Source organism: Dipodomys spectabilis, unplaced genomic scaffold (genome assembly GCF_019054845.1).
Source record: "Dipodomys spectabilis isolate Male_0828 unplaced genomic scaffold, ASM1905484v1 ptg000006l, whole genome shotgun sequence".
NCBI lineage: Eukaryota > Metazoa > Chordata > Mammalia > Rodentia > Heteromyidae > Dipodomys > Dipodomys spectabilis.
The window spans coordinates 12022244-12044547 of NW_024870683.1; the positions used below are offsets into that span (position 1 = coordinate 12022244).

The following is a 22304-nucleotide window of genomic DNA, read 5'->3' on the forward strand; positions in this document are numbered from 1 at the left end:
AAAATGAGTGTTTATTGGTGATGCCTTTCTTAAACCATTCAAGTAGGATTTTCCTTGAGAGTAGCGTATTCATCGCCTTTGAAGGTAAAGTGATTGTGTGGTTTTATAAAGTATCATTTGATTTTAAGCTTCATTGAAAAAGGAATTGAAAGAGAATATGCACTTAATAGAGTTTTATAATGACTAACTCTTAGGAATAGACCAGGTCATGTGTCATTTTGCAACCTGCTCATAACCTATTTTTAGCAAGTGTTCATTGTCTGGCAGACAATGTCCAATGACTTCAACTGGTCAAAGACCTTCCTAATTATCTATACATCTTACATTTGTAGCTCTGTGATTCTTACTTTGTAACATCAACTGTTGATTTTACATTAGCTATATCTTTTCTGTCCTAATGACCTGTTCATTCTAGTTGCCCATCGAGAATGTAGATTCTTCTCCTCACTGCCTAGTAAAGTCTACCTTTCCAAGAAACCTTCCCATCAGCTACATACTATATCAGCCAAGATCAGGGGCTGCCTCCAAAATATTGCATAGATGGAGGGATAGATAGATAGATAGATATCAATAACAGACTCTCCTGTTGTTTCATGATTAATTTTTCTAGAATATAAGTTCTTCAAGAGTAGGTCCTATGTATTATTCACTCTTTTTTTGGTTGCAAACATCACACATAGTGGGTTTTCAGAAAATGTTTAGGTGGTATAGTAGGTGTTTTGAGCATAAACTGAGGAGATAAAAGTAAAACATCAGGTATATTCCTGTTTCTGCTGCCAATGTTCTAGCACTGATGTTCATCATCTTGTACTGGACACATTAGAAAGTCTCCTTTCTGGGCTTCCACCCTCTGACTTTCTCACCTTTTAACTCCATCATCAATGTGTTCTTCAAACTACAGCTGTGGTTTCCTTTCTGAATCTAAAATCTGATTACAACAACTACTAGCTTCTCCATAGTCTCAAACAGCTCCTTTTAATAAATAGGTCCATAGTGATAGTGTGTGTGTGTGTGTGTGTGTGTGTGTATGTGCGCGCGTGTGTGTGTGTATGTGCGCGTGCACGTTCTGGGGCTGGAACTCGGGGTCTGGGTGATGTCCCTGAGCTTTTTTTTTCTCAGAGTTAGCGCTCTACCACTTGAACCACAGCTTTTTGGTGGTTAATTGTAGATAAGAATCTCACAGACTTTCTTGCCCAGGATGGCTTTGAACTATGATCCTCACATCTCAGTGTCCTAAGTAGTTAGGATACAGGTATGAGTCACTGGCACCCCGCTTCGTAATGATCCTGAGAAACGCCTAGCCATCTATTCATCCTTCTTTCCCTCCCTCCGTTCTTCCTCTCTTGTCCCCCTGTACTCTTTCAGGCATGTACTGTACCATTTGATTCAGGCCTCCTAGACCTTTTGCTTTAGGGTTTTTCAGATAGGGTCTCATGCATTTTGTCCTGGCTAAGCTCCGAGGTAGGTCTCCTACCTATCTCAGCCTCCCCAGTAGCTGTGCTGGGATAGAGCCCAGGGCTGCATGCGCGCTAGCCAAAGCTGTCTGACAGAATTACTGCTCATAGCCTCACTGCTACTTTCGATACCTACTGTGGCTGAAACGTGTTACTAAACCAACCATGTATAAGGCTAGGTGTTTAGCCATGAAATGTCTTAAAAACCACTGTTAGCAGTGTGAAGGTTTACTGGGAATGGAGCACTGGCCAAATACTATAGTTTCCCTTTGGTGGTTCTTTCCCATCTAGTGCTGGTTATTCAGGTTGGTTGGATAGTATTTGTAGCTAGCTTTTAGGTGACTTTGTAGAGACAAAAATATGTATTAACTAACCTAGGAAGCCAACTGCTCAAGGATAAGTAATTCGGTTTTTATAGAATAATCAATTTACTTTTAGCTTGCATTTAATTACCAAACATTTTACATGGCAGCTGGTTTATGGAATCGATTCATGCAAGCTCCTTTCTGAAGAGCAAACAGTAAACACAGTTCTGTGTTCATCCAGGAACATTTCACAATTCTGAAGCTGAAGAGAGTTCCCAGAGTTTGACTCAGATATATGCTTTGCCTGAAATCCCTCCAGATCAAAATGCTGCAGAATCATGGGAAACTCTGGAAGCGGTATGTTACAAATTATTATGATGATTCTTCTTCTTATTATTATTGTAAAGGTAAGATATAAAACTATTTCCTTCTCTCTCTTTAAGGACTTAATTGAACTTAGCCAACTGGTCACGGACTTCTCTCTCCTAGTAAATGTAAGTATTTAACTGTTTGGGTCTCAGAACAATTAAGTTATCAAAATGAGAAACTTTAATGAGGTCCTGTGTTTTGATTAGAATTTTAATAGAAGTTATCATTTTTTTTTTTTTTTTTTGGGTCCGGTCGTGGGGCCTGAACTCTGGGCCTGGGCACTGTCCCTCAGCTCTTCAGCTCAAGGCTAGCGCTCTACCACTTGAGCCACAGCGCCACTTCCGGCTTTTTTTTTTTTTTTTTTTTGCTTATGTGGTGCTGAGGAATCGAACCCAGGGCCTTGAGCATGCAAGGCAAGCGCTCTACCACTGAGCCACCTTCCCAGCCCTAGAAGTTATCATTTTAAGAGTGGTATTGAGACATAGATAAGATCTTCACTCATCACATTCCTTATCAATGGACTAAATATTTAATAAGCACCAAGTTAGTATAAGATGCTTGGCATTGGTGGTCTGACAGGGGTGGATAGAGAAATAAGAAGCCCACAGTCTGCTCTTAGGGACTCTATCGTGGGTGGAGGGAAGTTTGGATGTTTGAAACTGAACTTTCAAGTATGAGAACTATATGCAAGTAAAAGTATGAAGTACCATCGACTCCAGGAAGAAACATTTCGTTCCAAGGGATAGCGACGTGTGATTCATGAGTGAAGCACTAAGGATAGCGTCACAGAAGGAGGTAGTCATTTCAAAAGGCTTGAAAAGTGAGTGAATGTTCACAGGGAGGGATAGGGGCCGCATTTCAGAACAGTTACACAAAGACATTCATAGCAAAGTGAGTGCCACAAATGGTTAAACATTGCTGATAGCCAAAGCGTAGGCCAGCAAGGAGGTGAGGGCCACACTCTTGATAGCACTGAAGGCCACACTAAAGGATTGGAGCTTTCCTCTAAAAGCACTATAGAGCCATATAGATTTTTGAGTGGATTATTAAAGTCTGTACTTTAGGAAGTTAGCAGTGTGAATGATGGCAGAAGAGAAGAGGTCATGGAGAGAAAACTAATTAAGAATTGGTTTTAAGGGTTTAATGTGGATCATGACACCACCATTATAAAGATAATGGTTAAGTCAGGCACAGTGGCTTACATCTTTACTCCTAGCTACTAGGCAGAGAGGAGAATTGTCGTTCAAGGTCAGGTCAGACAAAAAGTTAGAGGGGACCCCCATCTCAACCAGTAGAAACTTAGAGAGGAATAGTTGTACATACTTGACATCTAGTATGTGGGAAGTGTTAATGGGAGGACTATGATCCAGGTTAGCTTGGGCAAAAAGCAAGAACTTAAGTAAAAAATAATGAAAGAAAATGCTCTAGGGGTCTGATTCAAGTGACAGAGCACCTACAGAGAGCATGTATAAGGGCTTGAGTTCAATCTTAGTACCGCTAAAGAATAAAAAGATAATGCCACGTGCCAGTGGCTAATGCCTGTAATCCTAGCTGCTCAGGAGGCTGAGAGCTGAGGATCATGGTTCAAAGCCAGCCCAGCAGGAAAGTCCGTGAGACTCTTATCTCCAATTAACCACCAGAAAAACAGAAGTGGCGCTATGGCTCAAGTGGTAGAGCACTAGCTACCACAGTTCAAGGGATAGCACCCAGGCCCAGACTTCAAGCCCCACAATCAACCCCACCCCCCAAAAAAAGAATAAAAAGATAAAAGACAAATGGGAAGTCTTTCTGGGATAGATTTAGCAGAAATTGGAGAAAGAGTCAAGCTTTATTCTGCATAATCAGGCCTGACTGATTCTGTTAACATAGGTTAGGGAGCATAAAGAATTTGGGTGGGAAAGATAGACTAGATTTTTCTATCATTTTTCTAAATGTTCTTATTTTTTTCTTTCTACGGTTATGGGGAGGTAAAAGGTATGAGTGTGTATGTGTGCACAGGCATGCACACACACATACAGAGACACAGGTACAGCCTGATTCTGCTCATGCTCTGTCTAGATTTAGTTCTTTGTTCATCAACAAACCATGAACTTTAAGTTTGACTTCTCTAAAAGGAGTCCTGAGATCTGCCTCCTAAGTTAGAAGTTCCCAGATAATACCATTTCATAATTGAAATGAGAAAAGACGTAAGAGGCCAACTAACGAATCTGACCTCTTTCCTCTTTGCTCCACCTTGTCAAATACATGATGTTTAGCTTCTTTCTAGCAATTTCACTGGAGGGATATTTGACACTTCTGGTATGCCACTTGGAGTTGTAAGTCTTAGAAGTTCCTCCGTATGCAAGGTCTGTTGTATCGTAACTTCTCCTGGTATTATCGCCCTGACTGAACAAGTGTTTTATTTGTTTTTATTCCATGTAAGGTGTTCTCAAGATTTTAGAACCTTCCTCTCCCTCCCCCACCTAACCTGATGTTCAATTCTTAAGAACCCTTGATTTTCTTCCATTCTATGGTAGGATTCCTTGACTCTCCAGCACTAGCCCCTTATTTGGATTATGTTCTAGTTTGTGGGTATTTTCTTGAACTATAATGACTAAAATTGGATGCAGTAAATTGAGTTATTTCTGATGTGTCCAACTCAAAAGAAACAAAATATAGAAATCTTCAAATTAGATATTTGTAGAATCCATTGGTAAATTTACATATAGCAAGAAATGGTACAAGAATCCCCAAAATATTTGCTGTTTTGAAATAAGATTAGTTCAGTCATTATAACTAATGATCTCTGAATCTAGTGCAGTTTATAAAATAGATACCTAGCTATACATATGTTTATGTAGACAAGTATATACGTTTGCCAAAAGCCATTGGTCCATACACTAAAAATATGTCTTAATGTACATAAATTATTCCTCAATGAAGTTGATTTAAAACCAAGTAAATATGTAAAAAGTTCTTCTCAAGATAAATGTATTTTCCGTCTGGTGGGATGGGCCCATGAGGGGAAAGTAAAAGTTTATAGAATGAACAGTTCTAGGTTCAATGATGCAACAGAAGCAGCTTCTAACCCCAGTCTAAAGAGGATTCAGGCAGGAAGGCTCTGGCTACTGCCACAACTCTATATAAATGTCCCATTTATTATAATCTGTGCAAGGATATGAGGCAGAGTTCTATTTGGCAAAAGTTCAAAGGGAAATCTGATTATTATTCCCAGGGTGACTGAGTTCTCATGACCACATGGCTAAGGACTCACAGAAGCTCCATTTAGGTACAGAATGACCTGGAACAAAACTAGAGTGACCACATCCTCTTGTCACATGGACACAATAATATCCAGGCAAGTGAACTGTGAACTTCAGGAGTACTTGCATGTACATGGCGCCATGCTAAGCCCTATGAGGACCAGAGAATAGTATCAAAAGAACTCAGAGGACAGCGCTGGTGGTTGCACAGCATATCAAATGTACTTGATTCCAGGAAATCATGTGTTTGGAACTGGTTAAAATAGTAAAGTTGTATGCGTTTTACCAGAATGAAATGGGCTTACAAGCCATTGAGAGAACATGAATGGCCCAATAACTGTTAACAAATTAACACCTACAGGCAGCCTGCTCCCCCCTGCCTTTAGCCTTATCTTGCACAGGTGTTCTTTCTTTACAGCCCTCCCCTGCTATGACAGCATGTCACCCTTGCTGCTGATCCCCCTGTGATGTCTAGCTCTTCCCTTCTTCCTATGGGTCTTGAAAACCAATCGTACTCTGGATCCATAGAAACTGGACTAGATCAGCCTCCTCCACTGACTGCCTCTGGGACTGTCAGCAGTGAGGGCTGAGAAACTGACGGAGAGGCTACATGAGCAGAGGTCCATTACTCCTTCTCTTCCTGCCACCGTTCCCCACTGCTTTCCTGCCTTTGTCCTCTTGGTTTCCTCGTGATTCCTTACCTAAAATTCAATGTTGGCCACTACCATTACCCTAAGCATGTATTAGTACTGGTGTTCCTGCCATTCCTCCTCTACTGCTGGCCCCTGAGGTCGGCATCCTACTGCTTAGTACTTGCTCAGGCCCATATAATCCTACATCTGACTCTAAATCCTGTAGTGTTCGAACTTGTTTCTGAGCTTTTCTGTATATGTGATTGCACATGATTCGGGTAGGGCTTTAGGGAGGAATAAAGGGAAAGTTCTAGCATTATCTTAATGAAATGCACAGGTTTCTAAGCACATCAATAAGATTGCACAACTATTTCTCCAATGAAGAGCATTATTATTGATGAAGTGATGACGGAGAAATAATTGATGGATTTGGAAATGAACTTGTGGAATGTTTTACCAATATTTTATAGAGAAGATGCTGGGTCTACAAGTGAACAAAAGTTTTCAAGGAAAAAGTAATTCCCTATTAGTTTAAAAAAATTATTTATATATGTTGCATTCTTCTTGATAAGTATTAACTGAATAAATCACATTTTCTTCAGAATCTGAAGCTCCCTGAGGTTCCCATCAAGAGTCTGTTATTTTCAGGCCAATGTGGGTACCTAAATCAATGTCCCTTAAAAATAAATTTCATAGACATACCTTTAGAGTCTTGAGAATTGTTTTTCTTTAAAAAGAGATCTCTTTGTTATTCCAGTTGGAGCAATACTACAGTGTCCCACATGGCTTAGCCCGTTGCTAAAGAGATGCTGATCACACTTATTCATGCTAAAGAATAAAATGCAGGCATGGGGCTAGAGGACTGTCAGATGTGGGTGGCCTGGGAAGATAAGACGAACATAAATCAGAAGCAAAAGAGGAAGTGAGCTGGGAGACAGGAGGAGGCCCTGAGCCCCACTGTTGCTAGGAACCTTCATAGACTGTGTGCCTTCTATATGTGTGTGTGTGGTTTAGGCCAGCACAGAAGGCCAAGGATGCAGTGAACAAATGGTGACCAGATTCATCTCTGAATGGAGTCTAGCTTGGCATTCTGCTGATACTGATGGACAACTCCGATGCCAGTTTAATGCCACCTGTAATTACTGCAGGTGTCACCCAGTCCTTAGCACCTTTGCTTCCATAGTCAGAAAAAGAGAGAAGTTTTACTATCTGAGAAAAAATAAAAATGCAGTGAGTGAGTTCTAGTCAGACATTATAGGAGGAAAAAGCTTTACTTTCAGGGTGAGTGTGTCCTTGACTACCTCTCATACTTTGTAGACGTCTCATTTTATGCCACCACCTTTATTTGGAGTCCTGGCTTTTGAACTCAGGCCTTGCTTTTGCTAAGTCAGTGCTTAAACCACACCCATAGCTCCTATTTTAGTTGTTTTAGTTGTGTTGTTGTCCAGGATTGTTCTTTTCTTCCTTCTATATAGCTGGATGCCAGATAAAAGACATTATACACAGTTCATTGGTTTAGATGGGATCTCACTAATGTTTTTGCCTCAAACCTTAGTCTTCCTGGTCTCCACCTCCTGAGTAGCTGGAATTACAGGCATGTGCCACCACAGCTGGCCCAGTTTATCCTTTCAGCTCTACCAGGCATAAATATCATTATTTGGTTGATGAGATTTACTGGCACTTGTTTAGGGGCTCAGAGTGGCTATACTGGATTTGAACACAGAACATCTGGCCAAAGGTCATGCCCTTAGTCTTGTTGTGTATAACAGTGATTTTTAAAGTGTGAGAAATGGCAATGACAAATCTAGCCTCACCAAGAAAGTTGTTAGAAACACAGGTTCTCCCACTCTACCCCAGGCCCACTGAATCTGTGAGTCTGGAGTGGCACACAGCAACTGTGCAGCTTTTCTGTCATCCTGGAGATGGAATTCAGAGCCGTGCTCCATCCCCTTTTGCTTTAGTTTGTTTTTAATTGAGTTTCATGCTTTTCCCTGGCCTTCAACTGTAATCCTCCTATCTCCACCTCCCAAGTAATTGAGATTACAGGTGGGCACCATCTCCTGAGAAGCTGGGATCACAGATGTGAACCACCATGGGCAGCCACAATCTTGTTTTAAGAACTGCTGCACTTTCCCCTGAAAATTATAAGAGGAGGAAGAGGAAGAAGGAAGAGGAAGAAGAGGAGGAGGGGTGGGAGGAGGAGGTAGAGAAGGGGGAAGAGGAGGAGGGGGGGAGGAGGAGAGAAGAGGACAAGAAGAAGAAAGAAGAAGGAGGAGGAGGAGGAGGAGGAAGAAGAAGAAGAAGAAGAGATAAAGAACAAAAACCAGAACTAGTGCTGCACTGATTGTAATGGTGATTCCATGGGTTTATGCATTGGACAGAACTCTTCATGCTGCACCATTAAAATGAGTGCATTTTACTGTGCATAGATTCTACATCAAGTTGATTTGAAAGTTGGCAGTGTACGCCTGCGGCAAGGAAGGCACCCTTGTCCCCGGCAGTGTTAGAACAGACTTAGTGAGCACTGCAAGGACGCACAGTATGGCTTCACAGAGAGGAACGGCCACCCCAGCCTCACCTTCCTCCCACACAGACATCCCAACAGTCACAGCAGCTGGATGGCAGTTACTTGGGGCTGGTGTGTGCAGGACACGTGTTAATACACCTCATCTGAAGTACTGTATCTTAGCTTACCACAGCACAGCGATTTTGTGGTAGCTAAGACCATATTGTAATCTGATTCCCACAACATAGCCATTTATACTTATGGGATCAAGAACATTTTTACTCTTTTTTTTTTTTGGGGGGGGGGTCCGGTCGTGGGCCTGAACTCTGGGCCTGGGCGCTGTCCCTCAGCTCTTCAGCTCAAGGCTAGCGCTCTACCACTTGAGCCACAGTGCCACTTCGGCTTTTTTCCTTTTTGCTTATGTGGTGCTGGGGAATCGAACCCAGGGCCTCATGCATGCAAGGCAAGCACTCTATCACTGAGCCACCTTCCCAGCCCACATTTTACTCTTAAAATAGTAAATTTGCTTATTTTTAACAAAATCTTCCAAGAAGGTTAGAAAGTTAGAAAGGAAAGTTAGGCTTTTAGTTGTTTGATTTTTTTTTTTTCTTTTTTCTATCAAACCCACCAGGACAAGTAAATGCTTATTTGGACTTCTTTTTTTTTTTTTTTCCTCCTGGAAAGTAGATTTATCTGGAGAATGTGGTGTGCGTGCGTGTGTGCGTGTGTGTGTGTGTGTTTGGATGAATTTCAGTGTGAGAGACTTTTTGCTCTAAAGGTACCACCCTTTTATTACTAATACTGAAGCCTCCCCTTTTTTCATGAAAGTGAATTTGTACTTTCGACATGGTTTATCAGATGCGATTAATGAACAAGGCAAGCCCGAGGTCCCCAGGTCCTGATTACAGGAATTAAAATAGTGTGTGCTGTCCCTGCTGCGGAGCAGCGGGGGTGCTCACTCATAATTCCTTTGCATCTAGTCCCAGCAGGAGAAGATTGACAGCATCACCGACCATGTCAACAGTGCTGCTGTGAATGTTGAAGAGGGAACCAAAAACTTGGGGAAGGTAAGATTCTGCCCCCGCTGACAAATCAATGCTGCTCCGGCTCCCAGGAACCTCCAGTATTAACCCAATTGATCCGCTCTCATTGGTGTGGAGGGAACCAGCAATTAAGGAAATAAGGAAGAAATGACCCATAGGTAGTGCAAGAAATCAATGGTTGTAATATTCTCTCGGACCCGTTCTACCAGAAGGAAAACATTTTTCTCAAGGAGAATAAACCTCCATTCTAAGACAGTCAGGGCTCCAAGGTGCCGGGGTCTGGCCAGACAGAGGTGAAAGGATGCACGGCGCAGATGTGATGTGTGGGTTTAACCCCAGGTGCCTAGCAAGGAGCAACTGTGGCAGCATCGAAGCTTTGGTGACTGCCAAAACTGCTTACATAAGCCAGCTAGCTATAATGAGTGGCTTGATTGTTTCGCAGGTAAAATCAATTCAGAGCGGTCCGCTCTGAGTAGCTGCTTTCTGTAAGCTCTGAGATCTTGAGCAATTGTGATACCTGTGGAATACTCCCTCTCCATCCCCCACCCCACCCCAGTACAATCTCTACTCTAAGGTTAATTATGTACCAAGAGTTAAAGAGGCATTGCCAGGAGTAATGAGAGGAAAATGCACATCACCACAGGCAGACAGTCTCAACTCAATTTCTAAATTGAATTTTTTTTTTTTTTACAGGCTGCAAAATACAAGCTGGCAGCCCTGCCTGTGGCAGGTGCGCTCATCGGAGGCGTGGTGGGGGGTCCCATTGGCCTCCTCGCGGGCTTCAAAGTGGCAGGAATTGCAGCTGCACTTGGTGGTGGGGTGCTGGGTTTCACAGGTGGGAAATTGATACAGAGGAGAAAGCAGAAAATGATGGAGAAGCTCACTTCCAGCTGTCCGGACCTCCCCAGCCAAACTGACAAAAAGTGCAGCTAAAAGCCAACTTCAGTCCCGGTTGGTGCCAACGGATCTGTATATCCTAGCAAGCACCCTGCTGCTGTTGGACACTCCCTCAGCTTTGGGCACCGTGTGTCCAGACAGTAGCGCTAGATGCCCAGGTGGTGTGGGCCCAGGATAGATAGGATGGAGGAGTTAGAGATGGAGGAGCCCGAGCTGACGGTGTGAAATGTCTGTCAGGTCAAGCTTAAAGACTTCCAAAGAACAAATTTTCTGCCTGGAAATGTGAAAACAGAACCTCTAACTAAGGACTTAAGATGTGTAGAAGTGAGTTGGAGATCTTCCCGCCATGTATCTGTAGATAATGTAGCTGGTCGGTGGAGGAAAGGATGGGAGCCACTCTATCAGGTAGGGAAGTGCGACCCAGCAAGAGGCACAGGACAGCCTTGTGGCAGCCACTTGGTGAAGCCAATTGCATTTGGTCCAACTCTGTTTTCTGGTGAAGGAAACTAATAGCATAAGGAAGTGGCAAAGGAGGCTGGCTTCTCTTTTCATGTGTCCATCTCCAACACTGACTGGCTTCTTTTCTGAATTCTTTCTTGGCCTTCTATAAATAAAGAGCACAGAACTCCAGGGTAGGAGATGCACGAGTCAGTCAGCAAGTTCACCGCCAGCCTTCTTCGCTGCACCTCAAAGCCCCCATACCCCCTCACCTTCTCTCCTTTGATTTTTGAGCTGCTCTTTGTCTTGTGGGGTGCGACGATCACCCAGGTGTGATGAGTACTTTTCTCATAATCTGCCATTTTGTATTGTTTGCCATCACTGTTTAGCCTTCCAGGAAGGAAGGAAGGAAGGAAGAGGAAATTTCCAAATATATCCAACATTGTTAGAATTGAAAAGGATGGGGGCAAGGTGAGGCCAAATCCTGGGGTACTTGCTGGTTTCCAGGGGTTGGTTCAGTATCTGCCTCCCAGGGGCCTCTGACTCTCAGTCTTCTCTTCTTAGCTGGTCTTGGGGAGCCCAGAACTAGCTTTCTACCTCACTGCAGTTACTGCCATGCTTCCCCTGCTGTTAGCTCTTTGCACACATTCCTTGCTTTCCACAGCCGCCCTCCCTCCCTAACGTCGGCACCATGCTTACCTTTCTCACACCGTAAACAAAGGCCAGCCAAGACTCAGACCCAATAAAGGACTTGTGGTGCTAATCCAACACGTGACATTTTGACAGCAAACAAGGTCTAGTCCAACCTATGACTGTTACAGACAACAAAAAGACTTTAACTTTTTGTGTGTGAATCAGTCCTGGGACTTGAACTCAGGACCTGTGCACTGTGCTCAAGGCTAGCAGTCTACCATCTGAGCCACAGCTCCACTTCAAGCTTTTTGGTGGAAGATAATTAGAGATAAGACTTTCACTGACTTTCCTACCCTGGCTGGCTTTGAAGCACAATACTCAGATCTCAGCCTCCTGAGTAGTTAGGATTACAGGTGTGAGCCATTGGTGCCCAACTGAACACTTTAATTTTAAAGAAAGAATTTAAGGTTACAGGCAGCCTTGCCCTGTATACCCCAAGTCAATGGAAATAGGAAGAAACCACCTGTTTTTTGGTTTTTGGTTTTTTTGCCTTACATTGTCCTCTTCTGAGATCACAAAAGGGCACCTGCATCCCAGAGTGAACATCTTTCCCCAGGAGTCAAGGTTCCTCAGGGGACTGACTGACTGACACTTGCAGTGTTCGATCCTTTTTTTTGCCACTGCATAGTATTCTACTCTGCTTACCCCAAATGGGCCACACTTCAGGCACCTTAGCAGTAGTGTGAGGGACTCGGGAGGACTGAGGGAAAGAGGAAGCCTAGATTTGAAGCTCACATTATGTTCTGGGATTTCACATTTTTATCGACCCACTGTGGAAACCTGTATGTAGTCCTCTTATCTTTTGGCATTCATTGTACCTTAGGATTGGTATGTTCCCTTCATGGTTAGGAAGTTACAGTCCTTTAAAAACCTTTATAACTTGAAGTGTTTTTGAAATTGTACTTCATTACCTCATAGCAGAAACCAAGAGCCGGCTTTTGTTAGAAATTGCTAGAAGTGTTTAACTATAAATGATACACCTGTAAAGCACAAAGTGCTTATAAGCTCAATTAGTGATTACAACACAAAAACTGATCTTAAAATTGAATGTTATGCCCTATGGTGTCAAGGTAAATTTATCTTCTCCTTGCTTCATATTATCCAGGAACACTTTGACCAGAAGGCCTTAAACTTTGTAAGTACACGTTTACATAAAGGCTGCATTCCTGGGGACTTTTTAGATGTAACAATCTGAGATTTTTTTTTCAGATTATTATAAGAGTAGAGACTTAGCCATTTGAGCATGATCCACGATAAGAAATGCACCCAAACTCAGCATCAGCACCATGCAGTATGATCTTCTATCACACACACACCCTGATGATTTTATTGTTTGAAGACATTCTGTTGTTCATTGCCACCTACTAAATTGATTTTGTATTCTGCAAATGGGTTGTGGCCTTTAATTTGAAAAGAAAAACACTGATAGAGGAATGAATGTTTATGGAATGCAGTTGGCCAGCCACTGAGCTGGGCAGTTTATAGGGGGACAGTAAGTTGTGGGGAATTATCCAATGGCAAAAAAGTTGGTACTGGGCTGAAAGGAGATGTTAAACTACAAGAAAACACCCAGTTCTGCTTTGACACAAAATTGAGGCGGGTCATCAGTCTTTGGAATCCCATGCACTGTTCATTTCCTCTCTCCCTAAACTTGTGATTAACTTCCAAGTGTCCAGCAGCATGAAAGTTACTTGGTGGTACCGGGGCTTGAACTCAGTGCTGAGGCAAGCATTGCTACTTGAGTCACGCCTTTAGCCTTTACTACTATTATTTTTCAGATAATCTCACTAATTTTTTTGCCCAGACTGGACTTGAACATGATCCTCCTATCTCTGCCTTCTAAGTAGCTGGGATTACAAGTGTAAGCCATCATACCACCTGGCCTCCAAATTTCTAACAATGGCTGTCACAGAAGAATATAGTGTTAAATTTAGTCCTTATACTATAATTTTAAGAATCTCTACCTTCACACCTTGTTATATCCATAGACTATCATCATTTAAATAATGCTTCTTATATAGTCTTAAGAGAAACTTTAATGCTTTTACAAACATCTGTCATAACTTACAGAATTAATGAATTCGTGCCCACACGCCTCCCTCTGAGGATTGCTGGCCTATCTTTAAGTGCCAAATTGTTTGACTAAACACACACCAGAGGTGGTGAAAACTTGTAGCATAAATGCATAACATATTTTCCACCTGTGAAAGTACAGAAACCAAATGATGCTTTGTGTTACCCTTAAATAGAAAGGTGATTCTCGGGGCCCCGCTGCCTTCCTTGCTGCCTTGTGACATGTTTGGAAGGGAGAAAGGCAAAAAGCCTCTTGTCACACAGGACATTTTCTCATTAACAAATAGAATGCGGCTGTGGCTTTCGGGTGCTGATGAATGGTAGATGATGTTCTTAAGCAGTCAGAGGCCTAATAAAAGGGAGAGCATTTCTCTTCTGGCCTAGATTCCCATCAAAGTTTCACTTTCTGTTTGTGGGTTTGTTTTTGTTTTTTATTAACACTGTGTTTCTAGCAGGTGAGTCTCACTATACTCATGCATTTGACACTTTCGAGGGGAAATTTCTAGAGCATTATAATCAATGGCCAAAAATAAAAAATCCAGTGTCTACATTGTCACCCTGGAAGAAATTATTGTGACAATAATACATCTGTGCAATGTTAATGAAGCAAATAAACTGAAGTTAAAAAGGTATCTAAGACAAATGATTTTCCAGGACCACCAAGCTAGTTTGTACAAGATCTAGGATTACAACCCCAGAGTAGCTTAGGGAAACAAATGCTTAAAGTTGTTTCACTGTGTTTGTGTGAGGCCAGCCACACAGCAACGTGTGCTGAGCCTTGGGGTCGGTCTTTCAGCTCAGCTTCAACAGTGCAAATCAGGCAAAAAAGGAATTCCTTTTTCCCTGAAAGAAATGGCCTCCAGTTAGTCAACCTTCAAAGCAATGCTAGCCTTGTTCCCCGTGTAGCTGATGGCAAATCCTGAGGCTCCTTCTCTACAGCAGAGATCCTCCAGCCTTCACTAACCATGGGCCTACACCTTGCAAGAGAACCCTCACTAAGGGGTATCTGAGAAGGATATTCAATACTACTTTTTTTTTCAAATATTAGAGCATTTCTTTTGAAAGATGGTTTACATCTGTTTAACCCTACTAAAATGTCTTCCATTTTATTGTTAAACCTTTGGTGTTGTCAAAGGTCAGCACAAGAAAAGGCTCCTGATGACAAATTTGCAAACTCCATTGCCTACTGAACTAACGTCTGTCATTTATTCTGTTGCTGAGGGGTGCTTGAATAAGAAAACATGCAATAAAGTCACTTGTTCAACAAGTATCCAACTGAATTCATGTGTGTGTTGCATGATACCATAATGGACAGAAAGATAGGAGACTTAGATATTTGCAGATACTTATTCAAGATAGAAGAAACTAACCTAGTAAGCCATGTGTTTACTCTAAGGCAGGTTAAGTCACAACCAAACACTGTAGTGTCAAGTAGCTTCAGAGAGGAATGAATAAATACATGGCTACAACGGAAGAAACTACATGCGTAAGAGGGGTTTTGTGGACCAAGGAAGTATTTGAGCAAAGCCTAGGAAAGATGCCTCATTAAAAAGGGGCAGTGTGTTCAAGTGGCAGGAGAACTGCAAGCAAACAAGGGTCCAAGACAAGGTAACTACTGAATTAAGGAGACACCAAGGAATTAAGTGTAGCCACATGATGAAGCTGGTTGGATGGAAATACAGACTAGGGTCGTTGGATCTACTTAAAGCATATTAATTCTTTAAAGGAATCAATGCTTTGCATTGTGTCAGATGGAAGCAGATACAACTCGAGTTTCTTGTTTTGCTCTTGTTGCCAAGATGCTAATAAATTTCAAATTTGCTTGAATTCTTCCTTGGTTCAGTCTCTGCCTTCCTTTTCCACCTGTAAGAAATGATTTGTCACCAGGTGCGGTGACTCATGCCTACAATCCTAGCTACTCAGTAGGCTGAGATCTGAGGAGAGGTTCAAAAAGCCAGTCTGGGCAGGAAAAACTCTGAGACTCTGACCTCCAATTAACCACTAGAAAATGGAAGTAGTATTGTAGTTCAACATGGTAGAGCACTAGCCTTGAGCAAAAGAACTCAGGGATAGTATCCAGGCCCTCCCAGAGTCGAAGCCATACAAGTGACCCCCCCCCCAAAAAGTCTTAAATTTGTTTGTGAGATCCTTTGTACAATGTAGATGCCCGTGTTCTGTCTACTACTCATTCCATAAGTATTTATTGGTAACCCACTGAGAAACACCAAGAAATCTACCCTTGTGTTGAACACAGTTTTCCATCTCCACGAATGAAATTCAGTGGCTTCCATTTTCATTTGTGGGTGATGATTTCATTGGTGGTAATTGGATCTCCTCAAGTAGATTGTATGCTTCTTTCATCTTATGATCAGTTTCTTGGAATATTCAATGCTTGGCATGCAAAACAGTGATGAGAGGACAATAGGAAACTACACTCTGTGTCTGGTTCTCAGATGATGAGGAATGAGGCAAAAATCTGCAAGTCCTATCGTCTTCTGGGGACATCAAATGTGCAATAGCTTTCCAAGACATATCAAATCTTGGCTTACTACATGGAAACAAGGTTTTTCTTTTCTTCCCTTGTTGGTGGAGATGGCTTGTTGTAGTTGTTGTTGTTGTTTATGTCTTTTGGGGAAGTAGGGGAACACAAATGGAGGGGAAAAAGATGAACAAATGCAGCAGTGGTACTTAGTAGACACTATGTTGAAGATGAACTATACAGCTTGTGGGTGGGGATGGGATGGGGACACTGGGAGAGAACAAGGGAAGGGGAGACATTGTCCAAAAAGAAATATTCTCGTTACATGACTTAGATGGTAACTCCTCTGGGCATCAACTTTACAATAATATTTTAAAAATCTTGGCTTACTGCCCACTTTTGGAATGAAGAAGATGCAATAGAAGAAATAGGGAAAACACATCTAGGAATTGGAAGTTATAAACTGAAAACTACAGAATTTGGAGGTCAACGTATGTCTCTTATACAAATTAAGTTATGATGTGAAACGAGTAGAAGACTTGAATTGCCAAAGAAATGCTGTGGACATTTTTAAATTATTTGCTCTCTTATCATTAAGAGTCTCAGGATTGGAGCAGTAGAAACCCAAGAAGGATTTAGTTAGTTGGATGGAAATGGAGTAGAGGCAGGAGTGCGATGGCTCTCATAGAGGTGGAATTAGGCAAAGGCAAGCCAAAGTTAAGATAAGGTAGGCATTTGACAAGATTTGAGCCAGGTGTCTAATGCTAAGGAAGGTTCATATACTCCTTCCACCAACAGTCTTTCAGTTAGTAGGAATGAAAACAAAAAAATGGCCCTCTTCACAGTTCCCTTTCCTCCATAGATTTTATTACACATAAAAGACTATGAGCCCGGGGCCAGTGGCTCACGCCTGTACTCATAGCTACTGAGGAGGCTGAGAAAGTCTATGAGACCCTTATCTCCAGTCAACCACCAGAAAACCAGAAGTAGTGCTGTGGCTCAAGTAGTAGAGCACTCACCTTGAGTTGAAGAGCTCACAGACAGCACCCAGACCCAGAGTTCAAGCTCCATGATCAACAACAACAACAAAAGAAACATCATTATCTGGAGTGGGCGTCAACTCAGGACATCCTAACTTTCCCCCACCTTGCCTGTATCAGAGAGGTGGTCGAGGGGGTTAAAATAATGTCCAGAAGCCGGGCGCCGATGGCTCACGGCTGTAATCCTAGCTACTCAGGAGGCTGAGATCTGAAGATGACGGTTCAAAGCCAGCCCAGGCAGGAAAGTCCATGAAACTCTTATCTCCAATAAACCAACAGAAAACCGGAAGTGGCGCTGTAGCTCAGAAGCTCAGGTGGTAGAGCACTAGCCTTGAGCTGAAGAGCTGAGGGACAGTGCTCAGGCCCAGTTCAAGGCCCACAACCGACAAAAAAAAATAATGTCCAGAATGGTTCCTGGTTCATAGCAACTGTACAAATGTGAGTGGCTGTTACTATTATTCTGTGACATGACCTCTCTCAACATTTAAGGAAATGTGCATCAATAAAAGAGCGTTAAATGATGAAACAAAGGACAAAGGGTGAACCAATCAATGCAACAGCAATACTCACAAGACACTATTCTAGAAATGAACTTTACAACTGGGGCAGGGAATGAAAATGGGAGAAAAAGGGGAAGAGGGTAACAATGTTCAACAAGAAATGTACTCATTACCTTATATATGTAACTGTAACCCCTCTGTCCACCACCTTGACCATGAAACTAAATTTAAAAAAATTTTTTTTTTGGTCCGGTCGTGGGGCCTGAACTCTGGGCCTGGGCACTGTCCCTCAGCTCTTCAGCTCAAGGCTAGTGCTCTACCACTTGAGCCACAGCGCCACTTCCGGCTTTTTTCTTTTTGCTTATGTGGTGCTGAGGAATCGAACCCAGGGCCTCAGGCATGCAAGGCAAGCGCTCTACCACTGAGCCACCTTCCCAGCCCCTAAATTTAAAATTTTTTAAATTAGAAAAAAAGACCAATTAACTTAAAATCCCTGGGAATGTGAATCCAATAAAGACATTAATATATATACAACTCTCTCTCTCTCTCTCTCCCTCTCTCTCTCTCTATATATATATGCGTAGAAATCTCTTTCACCTTCACTAAGAATGATAACCAAACGGTAACATATGCAATCTATGTCATGTGTATTTGACTAAACAGGCAACTGTGTGAGCTTTTATCTGAGTGTATGAATTGGGAGAAACTGCTGTTTCAGCCGTTTTAGTAATACATGGTTAACCATTATAGTAAGAAATAGAAGAGTAATCATGTTTACAAATACAATCCTCCTGGAGGAGAGGAGCCTGATGTGGGTTAAGTGTAGCTCTTCTGTTCCTAGGCAAGAATTCTCTTCCTGTTGGAAAGGCTCCAATACCCAAGGCTGGAGACTTCCTGTTCCCTGGGCTGACAACACAGCAAGGCCACTCCATTACAACCGCCTTAAAGGGTTTTTCTTCATTCACCTTTTACCTCCACTTTAGTAGGGTAGTCTCTTTTGGCTACTGTTGACTCTTGAGCCTGGCAACAGTAGTTCATACTGTTCATATAGTGAATGAGAAATGCATGGTGTTTTCCATCTTGACCATGTCAGCACCCAACACATCACAGTGTTGGAACTGTAGTGGGCACCCTGCAGGATCCATGGAATCAGGTATCATTGAACTGGTGGGTGAGCCAGTTATAGCACAGAGGAGACCCAGTAAATCCTACAGTGAACCATGAATGATGACCAAGGCTTCCAGGGACATCTGGTCCTGCCCATCCCTCATGAGTCCCCTCCAGTAGAGCCCACACTCTCTAAAGACTTAGATTGGAAAATAAATGTAGGGTTGTCACTGGAGGTTTCCCTAGAGCCCCACCATGCCTGACTCCCACTCTCCCAAGTCACCTTGAAATTAAGGGAAATGACAGCACAGTCACAAACAAAGAAATCAGCAAAGTGGGAAGCCTAAAAAAGTGTCACTGATTTTGATTTTGAAAGAATCATGTCTGCCGGGCGCTGGTGGCTCACGCCTGTAATCCTAGCTACTCAGGAGGCTGAGATCTGAGGATCGCGGTTCAAAGCCAGCCCGGGCAGGAGAGACCGTGAGACTCCTATCTCTAATAAAACCACCAGAAAACCGGAAGTGGTGCTATAGCTCAAGTGGTAGAGCGCTCGCCTTGAGCTGAAGAGCTGAGGGACAGCGCCCAGGCCCAGAGTTCAAGCCCCACGGCCGACCAAAAAAAAAAAAAAAAAAAGAATCAAGTCTTTTTGCTAAATAAAATTTGTACTCAATGGTGAAAAAAATGCATGGTGTTTTCTAAAGTACAGGTGGCATTTTTCTGTCAACACACTAGGCATTTGATCTACCTTACAGATAAATAGTTTCTGAGAAAACTCCTTGCACTCCACATTGCCCAAGAAGGCACTACTATATCCTGAGTTATATCCCTAGCACTGGAAGCTTTTAGTCTGGATAGAAACTCTTGGGACCCCCAAAACAGCTTGGCAAACAATACTAAAGGTGACTGCATTCTCCCCCATTGCTAACTGACAAAATCACCAGATAGCTGAGATTTGCAATCCTGTCCTTAATTCAAGTGTTCAATTAACATCAGAGATTTCCTGAGCAGTTCATTACCAAGTTGCTCAGAACACAAAGATTGTTTTGTTTTCTTTTCTTCTTCTATTTTCCAATCTACTTTCTTTACAACCTGCACTCACATGAGTTAGATCCTCTCCTAACCCTGAACTAAAACACCAAAACCTGTGGGACCCTAGGGTTGAGCTTGTTACGAGCACCGATGGGTGAATAGGAGGTATCTGCTAGGCAAAGGTGGGAGTGGAGAGAGGTAATTCTGAGAACTCGTATGCGGCACTTTTCCTCTTCCGCAGTCCAACACAGTTTTAAACAGTGTGTTACTGAAGAGGGAAGCGATGCTTCAATGAGGATAGAGGCTGGGTTGACTCCTCAGCACATGGAGTGCAATTAAATGATGTGGAAAACCAACTCTAAGCCTGAAAAAGCTAGTGACTCTGCTCCTGCAGATGCTGAGTACTCACAGCACAATAGTTCTAACATCATGAAGTAGTACAAAGTCAAATATAGGGATGTTTTATAAATATAGTTTTATTACTTGGAAATACATACAAAAATTTAAACACAGCTAAAAAACAATTCTAAGCAGAGGTTCTATCCAACCTGTTTTAATGAACACATAAATCAGTTATTTTCAGCATTGAACAACTTAAGTTCTCAAACAATTTGCTTTCAGTCTTTCAATATTGGGCTTAAAAACTGATAAAAGTGTTTTGTTCTTTATACCTATTTAAACCCCCACCTCCTTCAAACACTGACTGTTCACATTTGTTTAGTTCATGAGATCTTTATTTTAGAAAAACAGCTAAAGCCGTTCACAACATTTGGAAAACTGGAATACTATTTAAACCCATTTTCTAGGCTTCTGTCCTGTCACCATTTCTTCTCCATGGTTTCTCCAAATTTCCTAGCACTTGTCCACAGAAAGCATGTGCAAATTCTGGGACACATAAATGTGGCAAGGTTTTTGTTTTTTCACTTTCCATTTTTTTTCCCCAGCCACATTTTATCTCTTTGTCAAAGAAAATAAAAATTGCCTTCCTGTCAGTCCATTACCATTACTTTAGCCATTCTTCTTTTTTTGCCTTGAATCCGGCTTTAAAAAAAAAGCTTTCTTGACAACTTTAGGATTTTCTATAAACTTAAGTTCACCCTGAGCCTTCCCATTTCAAACACTGCTGTCTAGTTCACACTCCTTTTTCTTAGCATGCCGATTCCTTTCTTTGCACATGGTCTCTGACAGTTGGAGCTCTCCATGAGCTACTCCAGGCACCTATTTACTCTTCTCTGGGTTCAGTTAGCCTTAATTCTTTTCTATTTTTTCCTATGTTTTCATGGTTCCTCTTGTGACTGGAACAGCTTTTGAATAACTGAAAAAGGAGGTGAAAAACAGAAAGGCCAGCTTCTGATTTTTTGCTACTCAACTGTTCACTATAGTCCACTATGGTCTCCAACCCTGCTGAGAGTGCCTGCGGCCTGAGATTGGGGACACAGAGACTACTTCTGGAACATTCTCTGAGTCATATTTATTTCTTATTTCCTCCTACAAGAACTTATTTTCTCCAGTGCACTATGCTGTTTCGTTCCTGTGTTAGGGCCTTTCCATCCATCCAGATCCCTTCCTCCTGAACAATACATATTCACCCTTTAAAAACTTAACATAATAATAATCTCAGTGAGATCTTTGGCACTCACTGCCAACAACCTGAACTGCTATTTTTTCCACCTTTAAACCTGTAACAGCTGCCATTGCTTACACATCATGGTAAGACTACATACAACTCTAGGGCAGAATTTATGCTTAATAAAGCATACTTTGTATCCTCCACCATATTATAGCACCAAAAAACTTGCCTTGAATAGATGTCTACAGAAATCTGCCTCCCCATGATTATAAAATCCTAGTTCAGTCCCTGGGATGCAGACGGACAATACCAGGCCTTCAAGTACCTATACTGCTCTCAGACCTAAGTCTTCTCTGAGCAAATCAGCCCGAACACTTACGTGTTAAACCTTTTACTATGCTAAGCTGTCTTTTTGTGGAATGCACTTGGGCTTGTTAAAGATGTTTTTATACAATTGGGTACCAAATTCTTATAAGTACTGAGCACCACGAAGGTACAAAGCTTTCCAAGGCCTATGTGTCCTATGCATTCCACAGACATTAGAGAATGACTACTGAAGTGCCCAGACACGCTTAGGCGCTAGATATACAGACAAAAAGCTCAGCAAGGGGCTAGGAAGGTGGCATAGGGGTAGAGTGCTTGCCTAGCATGCATGGAGCCCTGGGTTCCATTCCTCAGTACCACATACACTGAAAAGGCCAGAAGTGGAGCTGTGGCTCAAGCCTTGAGCAAAAGAAGCTCAGGGACAGTGCCCAGGCTTGAGTTCAAGCCCCAGGACTGGCAAAAAAAAAAAAAAAAAAAGCAAAAAAGCTGAGCATCCTTGTCCTCACTGGCTTCACAGTCTGGTAGATGGTGACTAGTTGGGATGCAGCCTAAGTCCCCAAGCACACAAACGCTAGAAAATGCCTCCTCAAATCCACCTCTCTT

At 42.3% G+C, this 22304-nt stretch overlaps 1 protein-coding gene and 1 long non-coding RNA gene across 3 annotated transcripts in view; one reads left to right on the forward strand and one right to left on the reverse strand.

The window, feature by feature from the left end:
* Nucleotides 1–11816, forward strand: part of Stx17 (syntaxin 17) — a 49196-nt gene extending 37380 nt beyond the window's left edge. For both annotated transcript variants that reach the window (XM_042695283.1, XM_042695279.1), the window contains exons 5-8: nucleotides 2001–2116; nucleotides 2203–2253; nucleotides 9489–9575; nucleotides 10245–11816. In XM_042695283.1, the coding sequence (XP_042551217.1) occupies nucleotides 2001–2116; nucleotides 2203–2253; nucleotides 9489–9575; nucleotides 10245–10484 (494 nt within the window). In that variant the 3' untranslated portion in view covers nucleotides 10485–11816. The remainder of the gene's footprint in view (nucleotides 1–2000; nucleotides 2117–2202; nucleotides 2254–9488; nucleotides 9576–10244) is intronic.
* On the reverse strand, nucleotides 217–22013 carry LOC122121081. Its single transcript, XR_006149874.1, has 3 exons — nucleotides 20732–22013; nucleotides 1920–1926; nucleotides 217–228 (listed from the first exon to the last, which is right to left on the reverse strand). It is a non-coding gene; the product is annotated as an uncharacterized LOC122121081 (long non-coding RNA).
* Between the last annotated feature and the right edge of the window lie 291 nt (nucleotides 22014–22304).